The 20,898-nt window shown below is 47.7% G+C and overlaps 1 protein-coding gene across 6 annotated transcripts in view; it reads right to left on the minus strand.

The window, feature by feature from the left end:
* Window positions 1-20,898, minus strand: part of TTLL5 (tubulin tyrosine ligase like 5) — a 238,586-nt gene that overhangs the window by 147,428 nt on the left and 70,260 nt on the right. For all 6 annotated transcript variants that reach the window (XR_012646125.1, XM_074998793.1, XM_074998790.1 and 3 more), the window contains exons 22-23: window positions 18,943-19,063; window positions 4,725-4,871 (exon numbers count right to left, since the gene is read on the minus strand). Coding sequence is in view for 5 of the 6 variants with exons in the window: in XM_074998793.1 (XP_074854894.1) it covers window positions 4,725-4,871; window positions 18,943-19,063 (268 nt within the window). In the remaining variant the exon portion in view is untranslated. The remainder of the gene's footprint in view (window positions 1-4,724; window positions 4,872-18,942; window positions 19,064-20,898) is intronic.

Here is a 20,898-nt window from a genome sequence, read left to right on the forward strand (position 1 = left end):
TATAAGGGGTATGATTCCAGGTTACACAGTCTTAGTTACTGGGAAATTGGAGATCTGGCAAGCTGGAGCCAGTACACTGGAACATGGAACCTTGGAACAGGAACCAAGATGGATGCTATTAGGCCCATTTTATAGTTTTCTCCTGGGGAGGGGAAAAGTCCTTTCTTCTTCCCATCAGGCACTGGAGAATCAGGATCACCTGACTCAGGTAGGCTGCCGTGACACTCTGCCATTGGATGCAGTCCCAATTTCCTGAGATGTGTATCTGACATCTGGGAATTTGTTTCTTTGTCTTAGTCCAACACCCCAGCTGGGGAAGAGATCACACCTCCTACTGTGTACTCTTGGCTCTGAACATTTCTAAATACAGTTACAGAGCCAAAATCTATAACTTTACCTAAACACATGGCACAGACATGTCAGTAGCATACATAGATTCAGGGCATCCTCAGCTTTCATGAGACACCTCACATGGCACCCCAGCACAATATTCGGTGCCAATAGATACAATGGACACATAAAATGGCTTCCGTATCCAATATAAAAATCCAGTCATATGACAGAAATGTTTTACCATGGGATGTGCGAAGAGGGAGCAGTTGTCTACTGAATCATGGAAGGCCATGATCGTCACCTGGTGTACTCTGACAGAGAGGCCTGTGACGCTGAGGTCCATGAGGTAGCTGAGTAAGGTAGGTATAGAGACAGTATTAGAGTGTAAATTGCATGTGGTGCACCACTGTTGAAAACATGTCCACTTGTTTTAGTAGGTGCTTCTAGTGGAAGGGTGACAGCTCTTTAGAAGGATACATTTGGCCCCTTCCAAACAGATGAGTTCTTCATTCAAGAACCATGAAGAAGCCATGCTGTGAGCATCATAGTTCTGATGCTGAGGTAGCATGTGTTGACCCTTAGGGAGGAAAGCTGGATGAGGTCAAAGCTGAACCTCATCCTTATGGAAACCATGGGGGGATGGGGGTTAGACATGAAGGCCTGGAATTCAGACACCTTTCTGGCAGAGGTGATGGTCACCAGGAATGTCACTTCCCGGGAAAGGAAAAGCAGTGAACATGAGGCCAAGGGTTCAAAGAGGGAGACCCATAAGAACCCGGAGGACCAGGTTAAGGTGCCAAACAAGAACTGGTCAGTGTGCCAGATGGTGAAGATGGTCCATACCCTTGAGAAAATGCCATAACCAGGGGGTTTGCAAACACCCAGGACGGAAGGGTAAGATATCTGCCAAGTGGATCTTGAATGAGGAGGAGGCCAGCCCTTCCTGTTTTAGAAAAACAGGTAATCCAGCATCTGAGGAAGGAAGCTGATCAGGGTGTGAGGCCCTGCTGAAGAGACCAACAGGAGAAGCACTTCCTTTTAGCTAGGTACATCCATCTGGTGGATGGCATTAGCTACTGAGAAGGATATGGCACACCTGTTCTGAGCACTCCTGGTCAACATGGTTCAATCTGGTAGGTGCCTAGCATGGAAAAGGGGCCAACTGGCAGGTGTTCTCCTCTTGGAGAGTCCAGAGGAATTGTGCTTGGTATGTGTAATGCTGACGCATTGGTGCTTCAGGCCCAGAGGCCGTCAGGATGCAATGGTGCCAATTATGCTGCAGGATTCTTTGCCAGAACCAATGGCATCAGCTTCGAAGGCTCTGCTGAAGAGATGGAGTGGTGCTGGACCTGAGGCTTCGGTGATTGCTGGCGCTGGGAGGAATTTTTTTTGGAGCTGGGCCCGAAGACAGCGCACTGTGCTGCACGCCAAAGAATCCAGTGCAGGCTCCTGTCTTGAAGGCTGGAACATGGATTCCCTGAGGACTTGGCGAATTCGAAAGTTGTGCTCCTTACAGGTCCAAGGCTTAAATGCCTCACAAATGCAGCTCTTGTCAGCCTGGTGAGCTTTCCCCAAACAGCAAACAAGAGTTATGGGAAATCAACGTTTGACATGGACTTCAAGCAGGAGCTGCACTGCTTGGAGCCCTGGGAGTTTTTCATTCCCCAGTCCCAGGAGGTGACACAGAGAGAGAAGGGAAACCCTTCTCCACTTGTTGACTTCTAACAGGGAAAAGAAAAATATTTACACCTATTTACACAACAAAGCTATAGACTCAAGATTCTCAGTCACAATGTCACTAGTGGTAAGAAGGAACTGAGGGGCTGTCAGGTCGTCACAGTCTCGAGTGCTGCACTGGTGCCACTCCAGGGGGCTCTGCAGCTGACCCAATGTGTGGCAGCTAGGGCAAAACTTTCTGGCAGTTGTGAATGGGGTGCATGCACACCTTAGTTGAATAGATATGAGCAAGCACCAAAAGAAGTACTGGATTTTCAGTGCCATCTTTCCTTTGATGACCCTGATCTTGATGGTGGGGCACTGACAGAAGTGGAGAGTCCCTAGATGCAGCACTCTCTACCATCAAGGTAGCAGCAGTTCCCAGGGCTTGCTTCACTATCAAGAGCCTGTACGTTATTTCCCTCTCCTTCCAGGATCTTCCTTTAAAAGAAGATCAGACCTTACATTTGCTGAGAATATGAGAATCTCCAACCAACAAATGCATTGTGAATGTCTATCACTAACAATGATTGCTTGACAACCTTTTTACAGCCCACCATTCCTGTGCAAGCAAATTTGTTCAAGTTCTGGAATGGGGGAAAAAACATTTTTAAAAGAGAAAAAGGAGAATGTTCCAACAATTAGAAGGTACTAAGTCTACTACTACTGAGAGTTAAGTATGAAAGCTAAAACAAATACGAGAGAGAACAGGCACATAAACTAGCCTCCATATCTGGCCAAAGGTGGTTGAAAAGGAACTGAAAGCAGTTCAACTATGAAGCCCTATATAAGGCATAAGGATGTGCAAGGCACATGCATGAGCTGAATGGACACTGCTACCAGAAATCTCTGATCAAAGGCACAGGGGCACATGTTTCAACCAACTAAAGTGGAGCGGACACAGGAACAATACTTGAAGAAGTTTATGTTCTAAAACCCCAAGTGATCTGTTCTAACTTGTTCTAAAATAAGAAAATATGATTCTTAACAGATTTATTACCAGTTATATAGTTTTATTTTGTGAAGTTACTTGATAAAAGAAAACCCTGGTATTTGAACAGAATCTTTGAGTGGAAATTTCATCCAAAATATCTGTGCCCTGTGACCACCAGTGCTACTCAAGTGTTTTGTGCCTCCTCCTAACACAGTAAGTCAGATAGCATTACATGCACTGGCATTCCCAGAATCTGATTTGTTTCACTCCCCACTTTGCTCTGACAGGTTATTAGATTGTCAGTCCAGACACAAACTACCGTATGGATATCTTCCCCTAAGCACTGGAGCTTGGTGTGCTACAGAAGCACCATGCAAGGTAGCCCTCAGACAGAGTTAGTATTTTAACTCTCCTCAGTTATGTGGGCAGACAAAGGAGACCCGAAAAGGAAACAAAGCAAAATAAATCAGTAACAAATCACATGATGACAACAGGGTTGGCTACATCTGCAGAGGTGAAGAACGTCAGAGTGACTTTTAACCCCTTTCTGCCAAAGACCATGCACATAATTATACAGTTTCTCTCTTTTCATATACTAAATCGACAGTAAAATATTTCATATATATTGTCTGTCAAAACTGTTGTCTTCAGGGGCACCATGATAACGCACTAGAGACTAAGGTACCCTACAAAAAAATTTAAGTATCAGCTATATGTTCTTTACTGGGTGTCTCTCTTTCCTGATGTCTCCAGACAGGAATTTATTTGAAATGCAAACAGTTTTGTAATCTTGATTTTGCCATACATCAATACAGTCATTGCATATGGAACTGGCTGTCCTTAAACATTCAGGCTACGTCTACACGTGCAGCCAACATCGAAATAGTCTATTTCGATGAATAACGTCTACACGTCCTCCAGGGCCAGCAACGTCGATGTTCAACTTCGATGTTGCTCAGCCCAACATCGAAATAGGCGCAGCGAGGGAACGTCTACACGTCAAAGTAGCACACATCGAAATAGGGATGCCAGGCACAGCTGCAGACAGGGTCACAGGGCGGACTCAACAGCAAGCCGCTCCCTTAAAGGGCCCCTCCCAGACACAGTTGCACTAAACAACACAAGATACACAGAGCCAACAACTGGTTGCAGACCCTGTGCCTGCAGCATAGATCCCCAGCTGCCGCAGAAGCAGCCAGAAGCCCTGGGCTAAGGGCTGCTGCCCACGGTGACCATAGAGCCCCGCAGGGGCTGGAGAGAGAGCATCTCTCAACCCCCCAGCTGATGGCCGCCATGGAGGACCCGGCAATTTCGACGTTGCGGGACGCGGATCATCTACGCGGTCCCTACTTCGACGTTGAACATCGAAGTAGGGCGCTATTCCGATCTCCTCATGAGGTTAGCGACTTCGACATCTCGCCGCCTAACGTCGAAGTTAACTTCGAAATAGCACCCGATGCGTGTAGACGCGACGGGCGCTATTTCGAAGTTGGTGCCGCTACTTCGAAGTAGCGTGCACGTGTAGACGCAGCTTCAATGAATTAGAAAAATCAAGGGTCTGCTGCTGTAGAGGGTGGAGGGGAGGCGGAGTTTAGTACTGGGTTGTTTGTGTTACACATCCCTCTTCTCATGGAAGTAATAGAAACAAGGAAACATTGGCACTGATCTGGATTATACACTCATCTGGATCCAAGTGGGCTTAGATACTACCCAAAGAGGAATTTGAGAGGAAACCACTTACCTTGTTATAACAAATTATGAATTCACCTAGTTGGTGAGCCAGAATGCGTCTACGGTCATTCAGAGCAAGACGTCGACTGGGAAGCAGCATCGTCAAAGACTGCTGAAGATTGCTGGCTGCTCGTTTCAGAAAACGTACCACCAGCTCCTGCCACCAAGGGAGACAGCATTAGTGACACTCTAGATGGGCAGGTGCAAGGTGTGGGTTGGAGTGCCCACGATTGCCAGTGCCCAGGCCATGATGAGCAGAGAAGAAATGTTCTGAAGATGTGTGATGACAAGTAGCAGGTAGGAGTACATCCTAGAACAGATGCCATGGTAGATACTTTTTAACCTACTCCCACATATTCCCAAAATAAGGTGGAGAAGAACGGATGGTTACCTTTTTCCATAACTGGCAGTCTTGAAGATGTGTTTCTCATACTCATTCCACATTAGGTACATGTGCTTGCCACTTGCACTGGTGCTGGAAGTTTTCCCCTCAGCAGTATCCATGGGGGGCCCATTCTGGTACTTCCTGGAGCAGCACACGTGATGGGTACAGTCACTGGGTCCACCTTGGGACTGGCATCTGATGTGCTGAATTACCAGTGTGCCCACACCTTTCAGCCTTCATAGGCACCCCTCAACTGGGTCCAGCAATGACATAGAACTAGGGACACACACTTCTGAAGCATAATACAGACACTGAGATCAGATCAGCTCTGGAAAGGTCCAGCTAAAGGGACTTGCAAGAGCAATCCAGTGCAGAGCCTCAGTGTCACCTGAACCCTAGATAAATCCATCTTTATTCTGTATAAAGTTTTATATAAGGTAAGCTCATGTTTGCCATCTTTCTCATGGTAGAGGGAGATATGTTCAGATTCCTTACACCTCCCTCTCCTAGGAACAATTACTTACATAGGGTTTATTAATAAATAAAAGTTATTTTATTCAGGACAAAACGTAGGACGGAAGTGGTCATAAGAGATAGCAAACAGAACAATGTATTTACTAAACAAAATAAAATGAACTTGCAAGCTAGGCTGAATACATCAAGAAACTGGTTACATGTAATATTTTACCTTCAGAGTTGTTTTAATAAGTTTCTTTCCAGATTAGACAGCCTCCCAGTCTGGACTCAGTCATTCCCCTGTTTAGTCTTAGATGTTTCTAGCACTTATCTTGGGTGGGATGGCCAAGGAGAATCAACAACCTTGATTACCTCACTCCGCATCATCAAAATAGGTTTTGCATAAAGCAGGAATTGACTGTGTTCAGTTTAATCACCTCCTAGTGTTTCATGGAAAAGCAAATGGTTTAAGATGGATTCCAGTATCAGGTGATATGGTCACAAGTTTTGGTAGGAGTCACCATAGCTCCTCCTCTCATGCTTTCAAGAAAAAAAGTTCTATTCACAAATCAATCTTCTGAGTATTGGGCCATTAAGTTTCTGAAGTACAAGTAATGGCCCACACTTAGCATGACTATATTAGTAATAGATAGACTTCATATTTCTAACTTCAAATAAAGGAACGATACATACAAACTGGATGATCATATTCAGTCAAGTACTTGCTTTCCAATTATATCACACATAAAGTATTTCGCATAAAGCATATTCCATTTATGTCATATATTCATAAACATATTTTCATAGAGCCTATAGACTGCCCCTTGACAGCACACACCTGCTTTGTTATGAGGGGCATTGCTGGCTCCTGACACCCTTAGCTCCTTCTTGGTAGAAACTCTGACGGGAGGGAAATAGGATGGGTCATTTAATGGATATGAGCAACACATCTCAAAGAACACCAGTTATTGGAAAAAAGGAACTGTCTTGTCTTTGAGTGCTTGCACATGTCCATTTCATACTAGGTGACTCCAAAGCAGCATCGCTGGATGCAGGTAGGAATTTATCAAGGTGAAGATTACAACACAGCTCTGCTGAACACAGAGTCATCACTGGCTTGCTATGTGATGTCATAACATGCTGGGAATGTGTGAACAGGGAATCACGTCACAGCCTTGCAAAGGTCCTGGATTGGAACATGTGCTAGGAAAGTGGCCAGGAACACCTGAAGTCTGATCAAGTGGGCTCTGACTATCAGCAGTGGAGGGCCATCTGCCAGCTCATAACAGTTCTTTATGCAGGAGGTGATCCAGTTGGAAATCCTCTGTGAGGACACCACTGTGGCTATGAAAAGTTCTGTATGCTCTAAGTACAATACAGATGCCATTCTGCCGTCCAGTGCATGGAGACACCCCTCCTCACAGGTCTTGTTCAGACTGGGACAAAGGATCAGACAGAAGATGTTGTGGTTCATAAGGAATGTAGATAGTACTTTTGGAAGAAAGGCCAGGCGTGATCACAACTGAACCCTGCCTTTGTAAAAGACTCTGTATGGTGGCTCAGAGGTCAGAGACAATTTCAGGAACCCACCTTGCTCACCATCACCAGGAAAGTGACTTTCAATGACAGGTGAAAAGGGATCAGGCACCCACCAGCTCAAATGGCAGGCCCACGAGCCTGGAGAGGAACAAGATCTCATGATGGGACAATGATCCACACTTGCAGGAGAGCCTCTTGAGGCCTCTCAAGAATCTGACCATGACATCACAAAAAAATACCATCTGGCCCTGGCAGAGATGGCCATGAGGTGCACTCTAATGGAGAAGTGTACCATGCCCTGGTACCTCAGGGGAAGCAGAAAGTCTAAGATAGACTGAACAGAAGAACACGACGAACAGTTGTAATACTTCAAAGCAGAGTGGAAAAATACCGTCCACTGGGCTAGATAAGTTAAGGCTGGTTGAGGGCGTTCTATTGTCCAGGAGGATCTATTGGATGGCATCTGAGCAGGCCCATTCCTTTGGATTCAGCCATGCAGCCTTCACACAGAGGTGCAGAGATGCCAGACTGGAATGCAATAGCTGACTGTAGTCCTGTGACAGAAAATCTGAAAGACTGGACAGGAAAGAGGCACTACCAAGTTCATGAATGTGCCAGTCTAATGCTGGTGAGGCCACACCAGGGCAATCATAATAACCTGCATTTTGTCTTTCTTGACCTTTGCAAGTACTCTGCTGACAAGCAGAATTTGCAAGAACTATACATTAGTTCCCCCAACCATGACAGAAGGAAGGCATTAGGGAGAGCCAATGGTACTTTTTTTTCTGTCTGGTGGGGAACAGGTCCACTTGCACAGATCATGCAGGCTACCTGTGAGTGGACAGACTACTGGTACTGACCATAACAGGAGAACTCCCTGCTTAGCTGGTCTGCCAGCATACTCCTGACACTGAGGAGGTGATGAGCTTTCAGATGGATTTTGTGGCTGATGCAGAAGGCCTATAGATAGATGGCCTCTTAGCAGAGCTGACAAGCATCTTTCCCCTGCCTGTTGATAGAAATTCAAAGTCATATTGTCCATCAGGACTCTCATCACCTTATCTGACAGGTACAGTAGGAAAACCCCACATGCCAGTTCAACTACTCTGAGTTCTTTGACATTTCAGTGCCAGTTTGCCTCCTCCAGAGACCACATCTCCTGTTTCTGAAGGTCACTGTGATGTGCCCCACCCCCCACTGGTGAGCTCTGAGGCATTCAACACTAACTTGATGGAGTGAGGGGGATTGTTGAATGCAATCCCCTCCAGGATTGTCCTGTGGTCAGTCCAACATTGTAATGAAGTAAGTATCAGTTGAGAAATGATGATAGTCTTTTCCAGGGGTGCCCAGTACTGGGAAAAGACCATCCTCAGCCATTGCTGAAAGGGTTGCATCTGAAGCCTGGCATGACAGAAGAATACAACCTATCAATACACAAAACACACAGCCATGTGGGGCACCAAAATTCACAGTGCCCTCTGCAGCCATGTGCTAGGTATGGGCTCAGGCAGCCAACCCCATCTCCCTCACCTCTCCTCCAACCTGAGGACTCTGTGCAAACTTCAGCTGCTCCCAGCCACAGGCAGCGGATGGTTATGTGGCCAGCGGCTGAAGAGGATGGGCGGGTCTTTCCAGCCAGCAGCACTGTCATCCTCCACTCACTTAGCCCATGTTCACGCTGCCCACTATTGCTTGCAACTCCTGCCTGCTGTCCTGAGGCTACAGATGAGCCTTCCTACTGCCCTGCTCCAGGGTTGCCAACTCTCCTAGACCACACACCATTGCAGCAAATGACGCCTGGTCCATTCAGTCCATGAGAATTGGCAAACTCTTCCCCACCTCACTTTCAGCCCCTTCCCTGCAGAATGGCCAATACTCCCATGAAATGGGGGAAGGGGAAAGATGTTGACAGTGGTGGGCTGTGTGGGGTACCAGCATGAATAGGGATACCTGTGAGTGGAAACTTCCATGATGAGGTCCTTCAGTGCCTAGAACATTTCCAGCAGCAGGAACATCGTGGTGCAGATCAAGTCAAGAACCACCAGAATTAACTCTATCCTCTACACCAGCACCAGCTTCTTGCTATTTACAAGGAGCCCCAGGAAGTGGCACATGGCTTGACGTACCATTAGGTCCTGTTTAGACTCCAGACCTGGAGTTGCATTTGACCAGCTAGTCATCAAGGCACAGGTGTATATAGATATCTGCTTGCCTCAGATGCTGGGGTATGACAGACGTACACTTGGCAGACACTCTCAGTGCTGTTGCCTAGCCAGATTGGAATACCACAAAATAATAGTGGTGGGGGCCCAACATAAACAGGAGAAAGCACATATGTCCTTGAAAGATTGCTATGTGGAAATATGGGCCCTTCAAGTCAAGGACAGCGTACCAGCCTCCCTGATTCAAGGAGGAGATGACAGATTCCAGAGAAAATATGCGGGGAAATGATGCAGAATTTTAAGTACTTCTTGAGGTCTCGCAGGTTCAGGATGAGTCATAGACTGCCTTTGGTCTTTGAGATTAAGAAGTGGTGAGAATAGAATCCCTTTTCCTGAACTCAAGAGGAACTTCTTCCACCAAATGCACCTGTAGTAACCCCTTCAGCAGAAAAGATGGGTGAAAAGGGGAGGGGCAGAAAAGAACTGGAGGTTAAAAACCTGCTCCACAGCGCTGACGACCCAGTGGTCTAAGGTGATAGTGGTAGAAGAAGAAAGGAACAGGGAAAGGAGGATTCAGAAATAGTCTGGTAAGTTGCACCCTTGGGTACACCCTCAATATGATCATTCAGACCCCTACTTGGTAAACCAAGGCAGACGGTGTAAGCATAGGGTGTAGACAGGTGACTGCGGAGCTGGGGGAAGGCATGTAGTCCTTTAATCATTATGGGGCTGGTCACAACAAGGTTGGCTCGGAGGTTGCTGTAGTTATGTGCTGGGGCTGGGATGTAGTGACCCAGGGTCCTCAGGATAATACAGGAGTCCTTGATGCCATGCAACTTACTGTCCATTTGGTCTACAAATAGAGCTTGGCCATTGAAGAGCAAGTCCTGCATTTACTTCTGGGCTTTGATGGACAACCTAGAGAGGAATAGCCAGGAGGCTGGCCACATGGAGATAGTGAATGCCATTGTACAGGCAGTAGCATTCCCCGTATTTAATGCCACCTAAGGGGCAGCCCTGGAAATGGTCATGCCTGCATCCAGGATCACTTGAAACTCCCTCTTGGAAGACTCAGAGGAACACTTCGAACCTGGAAATGGATTGTCCAATCTTGAACTAATAATGACCAAGGATGACCTAGTGGTTGGCCACAATCAGCTGAAGGATGGATGACAAATAACTTACTTCCAAAAAGATCCCGTCTCCTCGAGCCTTTATTTTTAGGGTGGTCCCAGATCGACCCTGCCTCTCTTTGTGGTTAACCACCTCAACCACATGCATTCAGCGCTTATGGAGATAGGATCCAGGGAAGAGGAAATCTTTCACAGGACATTAGTGATTTTGGAAGCCCTTTCATGAAGGAGTAGAACCACCCTGTCAGAAGCCAAAGAGCAGAACACGTGAAACAGAGTCTGAGGGCTCTTCTAGTTCCTCTGCCTAAGGCTCCAGATTAGAAGCAATCCTTTTCAAAAGCTCCTGATGTGCTCTGGTGTCATCATGAGGAACTGGGCTAGAGGCCCTGTGATAGTCTTGTCTGACAATGACAGGATGATGCCAGTACCTCTGGAATCTCTATTTCCATTGGTGGTGCAAGGAGCTGTTCCCCTGAGTCCTCTAGGACAGGAGTGAGCAAACTTTTTGTGTCAGGCCCCACTTTTTGTCCCTGCAATTAGCAGGAGCCCCACAACAGCCCTGGAAGCAACCAGAAGTCTCCCGGAAGTGACACACCGTGCTCCCATGGCAGGGGGTGGGTGGGTGGGGAGAGGCAGCAGAGGCTGCAGGAGAGGCAGGCTGATTGCACTGCTCCCCCTTATGAAACTTCACACCTCCCCACTTTGTGCACCCCTGCACTAGGATGTTATGGGCATCACGTTAAGCAGTGCTCGCACAGCAGGCACGTCTCCTTGGAGAGGCAGCACCCTGCCTAACCAAAGCACAGGGTGAACACCTGCTCCTGCCTTTCCTAGGGAAGGGACTGGCCAGGGTCCCTCACACATTCCTCCAGGCACAACTGGGGCTCACCCCCAACCCCTGCTGATTGAGGCTCTACACACACCTTCCATATACACACACACCCATGCCCAGTACTTGCACCTGCACCCCCCGGGCATCTCCTTGCAGGGCATCCAGAGAAGCCCAAGCAAAGTTGGCTGAAAAGTTCAAGGCTCCCTCCTGCAGCTGAGGGGACCATCAGTGGGGGTGGTGCGGAGCAGGACAGGAGTGGAATAGTGCAGCTCATTTATCCATGGCTCCCTCTCCTTCCTTACTGCTGCCAGAGAGTCACAGCTGCTCACTAGAAGCTTTCTGATGACCTCTGCCTGGCTTCCCCAGGTAGTGTGGTATGGCTGCAGGCAGCAAGCTCAGGTTTCACGTGGAGCTGCAGCTGCTTGCACAAGGCCAGCCGGCTCTGTTTGCCTGTGGCTGTGCCAGGAAGGAGGGGGTGGGGCTGGACAGGCAGGAGGGATGAGAGACAGTGGAGGCCCAGGGAGACAGCGGAGGCCATGGAGGGCAGGCAGCAAGGGAGATCACTCTGCACTCTCCATTTTGAAATTTCACAAACACCCCGAGGGGGTACGTCCCCCAACTTTGAGCACCCCTAGTCTAGGATGTGTAGAGTCCCTACTTCCTAAAGCCTCGTGCACTGAAGGGAGACAGGATACCAAGGCTGCTGGCCTTGCCAAAGCTCCCAACACTGACTGAGTGGCCTGGGAAGGTTGGATCCACCCCACAGGTTCCATGGATACCATGGTGTCAGTTACTGAGCTTGGGGCCATGGAGCAGGGGTGATGAAGATGTGGCCTGCACTTTAGGTACCGGGGCTTTTCCCACAGTCAGATAACCTCTCTCTGTTGGTACTGAGCAGCCAGGATTTGGCAGAGCAGGGGCTCTTGCCCGAGCGATACTGGTCACTGCATCCCACAGCCAACATGTCCAAGCAAGAGGAGCATCTTGGTCAGGATCTCAGGGACCGATGACATCTGTGTCAGGTACCTGGAGACCTACGCAGCCTGATACTTGACTGGTACCTGAATGTCAAACAGGACCGTAAGCTAGTATGGGACAGTTGTCAGAAGGACCTAAGAACTCTTCCTGAACAGGGCAATCTCCTTCCTGGAAACGGGTGATAAGGACTTGGCACTCCATGGTCTCTGATTCCTGATCAGTCACATGGTCAGTACTGGGCCTTTGGAGAGAGTTGGCAAGAACTCCAGTACTAACCCCAGGTAGTAGGTGCGCCCAAGGGTGTGTGCCAATCAGTTCAGGAATCAAACAGGGCTCTGCTGAGCCTGATGCTCCAGCTGCGTAGCATGACAGCTTCAGTCAGGCAAACGATGGTGGGACACCACTTCTGATAAGGAGTAGCACCATTAAGGTGGAGACACACAGATAGGTCTCAACATGGGCCTTCCCCAGACCAGGGTACCCCTAGAGCCAGTATGGGCAGCACCTGGAGGCTCAGGGTCTCCTGAGCTGCTTGAAGAGCTTTAGGAATCAACTGCACCGGAAGCTGGCCAGGGCTTGTACCACTATCTGCAGTCATAGGCAAAGTACGGATTGGACTACAGGTCCATGATGGGTCCCATTTCCCCTTTTTGATTTCAGGATGAGGAAATAAAGGAATACAACCCTGGGCCTCTGAAATCTGGAGGAACCTTCTTTATTGCCCCCTGATCAAGGAGCAACTGAATCTCCTGCCTAAATAGAATCTCATGATAGGGATCACTGAAGAGGCATGGGGAAGGAGGGTTGAAAGTGGGGAAAGAACTGAACTGGATAGCATACCCCCTTTCAACTGTGCAAAGGACCCACCAGTCCGATGTTATACGGCACCAGGCATGGTAGAATGGAGATGGGCAAAAGTTAAAAATAGGGATTGCTGGATCTATAACAATTGCTCTTGACCACATCTTCAAAAGTTGGACTTAGGCCCTGATGGGGGCTTCTGCTGCCCTTGGCCTTGGTTGGGCTGATGAGAGCATCTCCTGCTGCTCCAGCCTCTCTGCCTATTCTGACCCCTAGGCTGCTGGGGGGAATTGCCCAGGGGAAAAGCAGTGTGTCACAAGGGTATGATGGTCCAGGGACTTCAGGGTAGCCCTCGAGCCTTTACGGCTATGGAACCTGTTACCAGTTTTCTCTGAAAAGAGGGATGGCCCCTTGAAGGACAAGTCCTGAATGGTCTGCTGTACTTCGTAAGGGAGGCCAGGGACCTGATGCTATGCACCTCTTCTCATGGCCACACCTAATGCCATGACCCTTGTCACTGTATCAGCAGTATCCAGGGTGGCCTGGAAAGCCACACATGAAATAAGGTTGTTCTCCTCCACCAGGGCCATAAATTGAGGCTTGGCATATGGTGGGGGATCAGCTCTGTGAACTTGGTAAGGGAAGAAGCTGTGTTAAAGGAGTATCTCCTCAGGAGGGCTTGTTGATTTGATATGCACAACTTTAGCCACCCCGGTTGAATAAACTTTACTACCATAAAGGTACAAGTGTTTCATCTTTCTGTTTTTGGGCAAGGGCCACTGGAACCCATCTCTCCCTTTGGTTAGCCATGTCCACAACCAGGGAGTCGGGTGGAGGATGGGTAAAGAGGTGTTCATGCACAAGAGGGGACAAAATATCTCCTCTCATTTTTCTTTGCCATGTGCTAGGCTGACACTTGGGTCTGCCACATCACCTGGGGTGTCTCAGTGGTAGTTTTAATGAGAGGCAACACTATCCTAGTGGGCCTTTCACTTCCTCTGACTGCATCCCTAGGTTTTGGGCCACCCAACAGAGCAACTCCTGGAGGGCCCTACTGTCCTCCAGGACCAGGGCAGCAGAAGATTCCACTACCACTTTGTCCAGGGAAGATGAAGAGGACGCACCCATCTGCATAGGGTAGCCCACATCCGTGGCACCTGCAAGGTCCAGTGCATCTGCCCTCTGACCCAAGGGGATCCTGAGCCCACAGAAAGTGGTGCCGATTCCCACACCACAAGAGGAGGAGCTGCTGCCAAAGAAGCCAAAGAGAACCCACCAGACTGCAACAGTGCCAGCATGAGTGGCGCCGAAGCGGATGGCACCGAGGGAAAAGGCATTGAAACCACTGGAGCCAGAGATGACAATAGCGCCAAGGGTGTCAGTGCCAAGGTGACTGATGGTGCCAATGAAGACGGTGCTGTAAAAAGTAGCTGTTCCAGCAAACCATCCTGTGGAGGAGCTCCCAGAAAGGATGACGGTGCCAAGAAAGGTACTAGAAGAACTCCTGATGCCAACGCCAACGCTGGAGCCTGGGATGGAGGGTGAATGAACTACCGCTGGTTCTAATGGTACATCCACAGAGTCCAAAATGGTCCCTGAGGAGCTGGCTGCCAATGTGATGACCAATGACCCTGAGCAGACCGTCAACTCCTTTCTGGATGAGGAGCGAGCACTCCTACTCCTACTGGAACTGGAGAAACAGGAGTCAGACTCCAACCCCGAGACCTCCAAGGCCAAAGACCAAGGCGGTGCCAGCCCTGAAGATGCCTGCATGAACACCAGATAGGACAGTGCCAACACCAGTGCAGTGGTCACTGGTGAAGCTATAGTTGTGGGTGGCTATGCCAGCGTGGAGGACAACTAGGTGCCTGCCCCAGGGACATGTTCCTCCTTGAAGGAGAGAAAGGCACCGTGATCTGAAGGAGGCTCTGCACTGCCTGCAACACTTCCGGCATCAAAGGCAGCTGTGGAGAGCAAGGGCTGGACCTTCAGACCAGCACTGAAGATCGACCACCTGTGCCCTACTCATGGTGCGCATCCCCCAACGCTACCTGGGAATTCTCCCTGTACTTGGAAGCCACAGGAGAACAGCCCATTGTGCATTTTCTTTTTGCGAGGCACCGGGGACTGAGACTTGTGTCTCCAAAAAGGTTGAGCTACTAGACCTTGACCACAGTGCCTCGGATCCTTCTCCTTCGTCGATGCTGTGGCCAAGATCGGTGCCGGCGCACTACGCATGGCAGAAGAAGTGCTTGGCCCCATGGATGGGGATGTCTCAAGTTGAAGAGCTGCCTCTATGAACAATACTTTGAGGCATTGTGCTCTATCCTTCAAGGTCCTCAGCTTGAAGTTCTTACAGAGAGGGCAGCAGTCTCACTAATGATTCTCTCCCAGACACTTCAGGCTGGAAAAATGAGGATCACTTTTCAGCATGCACTTCCCACAGTTGATGCAGACTTTGAAGGCTGGAGACCTCGGCATGCTCGGGTACCAAGGCCTCATGGAGGGGGAGCAAAATCCCAATTAACAGTGGTGATCGGCTCTAATAACAATGGAACTATAACACCTACTTAGAACTATTTACAGATAAGATGTAACAGCTACCAGCTAACAAAGAAGATTGCTTGCATGAGTGCAGAGAGTTCCAGCAACCGACATTGCAGCAAGAAGAAAGTGAGCGAGCAGCAGGGTGGGCAGCACCTATACTGGGCGCTATATCACCACCACTCCAGGGAGCACCCAGGGTGGCCTGCAAAGCCACACATGAAATAAGGTTGTGAGGCACCGGGGACTGAGACTTGCTCCAACCCAGTGGCTGCTGGAAAAATTTTCCAGCTATTGTGCATGCGTGTGAGTGCACATGTACCTACATTGGAAAGCCCATGAACAATCACTTAAAGAAGAAGGAACACTTTCCTTCACAGTCTTTTGGGGCTTTTTGGCCAGAGTTGCAGAGGGAAATTGGTGCCATCTTGTAGATGGTGCCAGTGGAGTGTTGCGCATGGAGGCTGTGGTACTCGACGCAGAGTTAGACTGCTGCTCCAGTGCCAGTATGAGTACTGACTCTTTTAGGAATACTCTCACATGAATGTTATGCTCCTTCTTTATCCTAATTTTAAAGGACTTGCACATACAACACTTGTCACTTTATGCCACTTACATAAGCATTTTAGACAGCTGGTATGCTATCTCTAATAGGCATCAGTCATTTGCAGTGATCACATGTCTTAAAGCCTGGAGATCAGGGCATGCCCCCATCCTCCAAATGAGTCTTGTTCAGGACTAAGAACTTTAAAAAAAAAAACCTTCTACTAAGGGTAACTAACTCACTAACATCCACAACAGCAATGAGCAACCTAAGATAGTGAATGGTCCTCAGGATTGGCCTTCCTTTCACCACAGTGGAGTGCAAGATTGCCAGAATGAAGTCGATATCCTGATATAGGGGAGTTTTGATAATTGCACTTGTGTCCTACAATTTGTACAGTGTGCTAACTGGACTATAGCAGTGTTATGATTGAATGCAGAAGAAGCATACAGCTCTCACAGTCAATGCAGTGTGCAATCAGCATGCACTTCATTTCACACGGTCTTGCTTTACATGTGTGTCACTCTAATGATACTGACAGGGAAAAAACTATGCTGATGGAAACCAGCAGAATCTGGCAACCATGTGCATGGACAGTGATAAACAAAATATCTTTTAATCCACACACAAAACCCTGATGGGCTGCATGCAGCAGGTTTCCCACCACTGACCTACACCTATACTCTGGCCATGTCTACACTTATTCAAAACATCGAAACGGCCATGCTAATGGCCAAATCGAAGAATACTAAAGAGGCACTGAAATGTATATTCAGCGCCTCATTAGCATGCCCCTGGCTGCAGCACTCTCGAAGTGCTGTGGCTGGCAGCATGCTAATGAGGCACTGAATGTGCATCAGCACCTCATTAGTATTCTTCAATTTGGCCATTAGCATGACCACTTCGAAGTTTTTAGTAAGTGTAGACATGGCCTCTAAGTTCTATTGACTTTCTTTGAATGGAGAATAAGACAATTTTAAATGAAGCAGCAGAATGTTCCAGCACTGGCAGCAAAAAGAAACTGGGGGTTGGGGGAGAGAGAAAGAGTTGCCCTTTATACTGCAGCAAGTGTGTGCCACTTCAGGGCTTGCTAGAGCCAGTTTCCTATGGATACTGCTGAGGAAAAAGCTTCCAGCACTGGTGCATGTGACAAGCACACACACCTAATATTGAATGGACATGAGCAAGCACTCAAAGTACTGTGCATTGATTCCTGGACTGGTACAGGGATCAGAGTACTTTAGGAATATATGTCTAAGGGAGTGTGGCAGACAAACAGATGTGGAAAAACCAAGTAACATTGATAATGGAGGGTTCCTAGTGAGAAAACACACTTTATAGAGGGCACTGTCAAAAGTATGATGTAAAAGGAGTCCAGGGATGAAATGACAAAACACACTCCTATCCTCCTACCATAATGGAGAAGGATCTTGGGTTCTTTGGGCACACATCTCCTGCTACCCCAGTGATCAGATACAACCTCTGTTCAGAAAACAATTCCCGATCTCTGCACCCCCTACATGAATTTTGGTCAAGTACTCACTCCAACCAATCCCTGCAAAGTCAACCACCTCATACCATCTCTGATGGGGAAGATATACAGCAAGTCAGGCACCAAAGCAAGGCACCTATTGTGAGTGTTCAGGTCTGAATCCTTTTTGTCTCCCCTCTGGATTTGTTTTTGGTTAGATGCCGTGCTAGTGCAGAAATGAGCTGCCTCACAGCCAGAGCATTGGATTTCACAGCTCGCCTCTCTCTGCCATTAAATTAGACTGGTTTGATCTGTTATTTTAAACATTTTTCACAGCACAGCAGACAAAGTGAATCTAAAAAAGCCTGTTTAAATTTTCCACTTGGAAAGAGCAGGGATAACATTTTCCACTGAGCCGACTGATTATTCCTGACACTTAGTTTTTATCTTCAAGCTGCTCTGGCTGTTTCCCCAGAGCCTGCCTTTAGGAAGAGCCCATTTGAGTTTGCAAAAAGCCCTGCATATGGTCTGATGCTGTCTTTCAGGAGGGTAAGAGCAGTGACATTGGGCTTGCTGAGCTCCTTAAAGTGGCAAATTCAGATTGGGAGCCTTCATTGTATTTTCTGATAACAAGCCATCCTGAAGCACCTTAAAGACTAAGAAAGTTATTAGGTAATGAGCTTTCTTGGGCAGAACTGGTCTTACCAACTGGTCTTACTCACAAAAGCTCATTACCTAATAAATGTATTAGTCTTTAAGGTGCTACAGGACTGCTTTTTATTTGTGAAGCCACAGACTGACATGGCTACCCCTCTGAGTGTATTATCTGAGGAAATCAAAGGACATTCAATATTAGAGAGAAACTTTTTTCTTTCATCTCTGAATAGAGAAAACAGAAGATCCTACAAGGTGCAGCTACCTGCAGAGATTGCATATGGAGAACACTGATAAGCCAGACACCCAATTTCAACAGATCCAAGCATTCTGTTTCTATAGGAAGCCACTGGTCTCTTTGTGATTTGACTGGAAAATCCAGGCACTGGCAAGACATATCAGATCAAGTCTGGAAAGAGAATAGGAATTCAACAGCAGGTACATTCAGAGGTAGGAATGCAGGTAACAGGAGACAGAGCTGGACCAAGTGTCAACCACGCCCAGTTCACTAAGAGCTGTCTGCACTAATTTTACTTGGAGGTCAGTCAGCGCTTCTACCTGGATTGCATGCTATGACTCTGGTACCAGTTGCTGAACAGAGGTAGAGATGTGTGCACAATTTCAGGAACCAAGAGTTTTCTAACTTTGTTTTTCTGAGGGTGAGAATTGGTCTCAACTCTCTCAGGACAATTCCCAGACAGGCTCCTCTTGCTCAACACGGCTTCTTACCATTTGCTCATCCTCCTTAGCAGCCCATGCAGCATTGTGGCTCTGTTCCCCCACTTCCTTCATCAGACGCAGCTGAACACGATGCAGATAGGCAGAGAAAGCCCTGCGAGCCTGCACTTTGCTGTGGAAGCCAAGACAATGGTCAGATATACAGCAACACAGAGCAAACAGCCCCCAACTGTATTGCTTATTGTCCTAATTACAGTCACCAAAGTCCTCTGATATGCAGAAGCATCCAGGAATGAGAAGAAAGCGGGCTTCTTTGCCCCTAAATTTATTCTTAATGTACCTTCACTCTATCAGGTTGGGGCAGAAGCGCTAGAGGATACTGCAGGGAACAGACAAGGATTCTCTGAGCAAAGACAGCTTTTGGGGATGGAGTGCCCTCCTTCCTTTCCCACGTCTTTATCAGCTCAGACAGGAGGTCAACCATGCATGCACCAGATGAGCAAAATATTCCCAGCCCACCCTGAACTTCCCCTGGTGCTCTTTCTTCATGACAATTTTGAACACAGCATGCATGACCACATGCTAACCTGAAGGGCTCTGTCACAATGACAGAACTGTAAATAAAGCCCTGCTGTTCTTATTGGGTGAGAAAGGGGACCTCTCCCTATCTAGATGAATCCTCCATAAAATAATGGAACAACATTTGTGAAAATGAGCTTTCCCCCAACCACCTGAAAGTTACAAGCCAGACTTCACTGAGCTAGGTACAACTCAAAGAGAGAGGAACAATAAGCAAAGCATACTATGCAATTGTCCAAACACATAAGGGAGCTGTGGAAGTGAATCAAGGTGACTGAGGGTACAGGACTGGGGTGGGACAGTTTCAATCTCACTCTTCTACAGGTATAGTCATTTTCATGAACACATTTTAAGAAAAACAACTGCCTAAGACTTTGCTCAACTCCATCCATTTGCAGCCTAGTCTTTACACCTTCTGTCAGCCCTGAGTGGACCCAGCTTCTCACCTCCAATTTCTCTGAAGAGATTTCTGGTCTCCTCTCACCCGCTTTATACTTTGTTTGTTTGTTTGAACACTTACCTGAAGTATAGGGACATCCCACCTATGGTCCTCCTCCTCCCACTCTTGACTTCTAAGTACTTATATAGGCCTCATCACTATGCTGGGTTAACTTCTGCTCCTGCTGGGGCCTCTGATCCTATATCAGGCTCCTCAGTTCAGGAGCCTTGCCTCCCTCCCACACGTGTCTACAAAGTGCAGTGGTACATCCTTCTAATACTATATAAATCATACTAAATAGCAGCGGCACCAGCATGGACCACTGCATTTGACTAAAGATGAATGGAGAGAGAACCACAAAAGTTTGAGTTCATAGCAGGGTCAGGCTGACACCTCTCAGTTAGGTTCTCTCAAGGGCTTGCTTTAGCTAAAAGACAGCTTGGTCTCTATCTTGCAATGAACTCCACAACACAGAACAACTTTTATGGCTCCCTGACCTAGATATTAAACAATAAACCCTTTTTCCCACCACATCTCCCTGGGTCTAACCTAGGCATGAGAAGACTTTGAATTCTGTCCAGGATTTAACTCTCATCAAAACATCTTGCAATAAAATCTCTACAATTCCTTCCTGCTAGAATTAGAGAACAACTTATTGATAGCTTTTTGACTATATCCTGGTTCCAGAACACAGAACCTGGGAACTCCTCTTAGTCCAGAGTACAAGCACTGGAGATAGAATGTTACATTAGTTCCTGCAATCTCTGTCCTGTGCATGAGAGCCAGAAGAAAAAAACATTCAGACACCTCAAAAGTAGAGGCAGACAACTTCTGCTGGTGATTCCCCGGGGGATCACACAGCGAGGAGTATAACATCCCTATAATTGTCACCACACATCAATGCTGCTTAGAAAGAAACTAAGGAACATCTGCACCTCTTCTTTCAGACGAGATTTTGATTATTTCAGTTTCTCAGCCTGCTGACCTGG

This window comes from Carettochelys insculpta, chromosome 6, assembly GCF_033958435.1.
Source record: "Carettochelys insculpta isolate YL-2023 chromosome 6, ASM3395843v1, whole genome shotgun sequence".
Classification (NCBI taxonomy): domain Eukaryota; kingdom Metazoa; phylum Chordata; order Testudines; family Carettochelyidae; genus Carettochelys; species Carettochelys insculpta.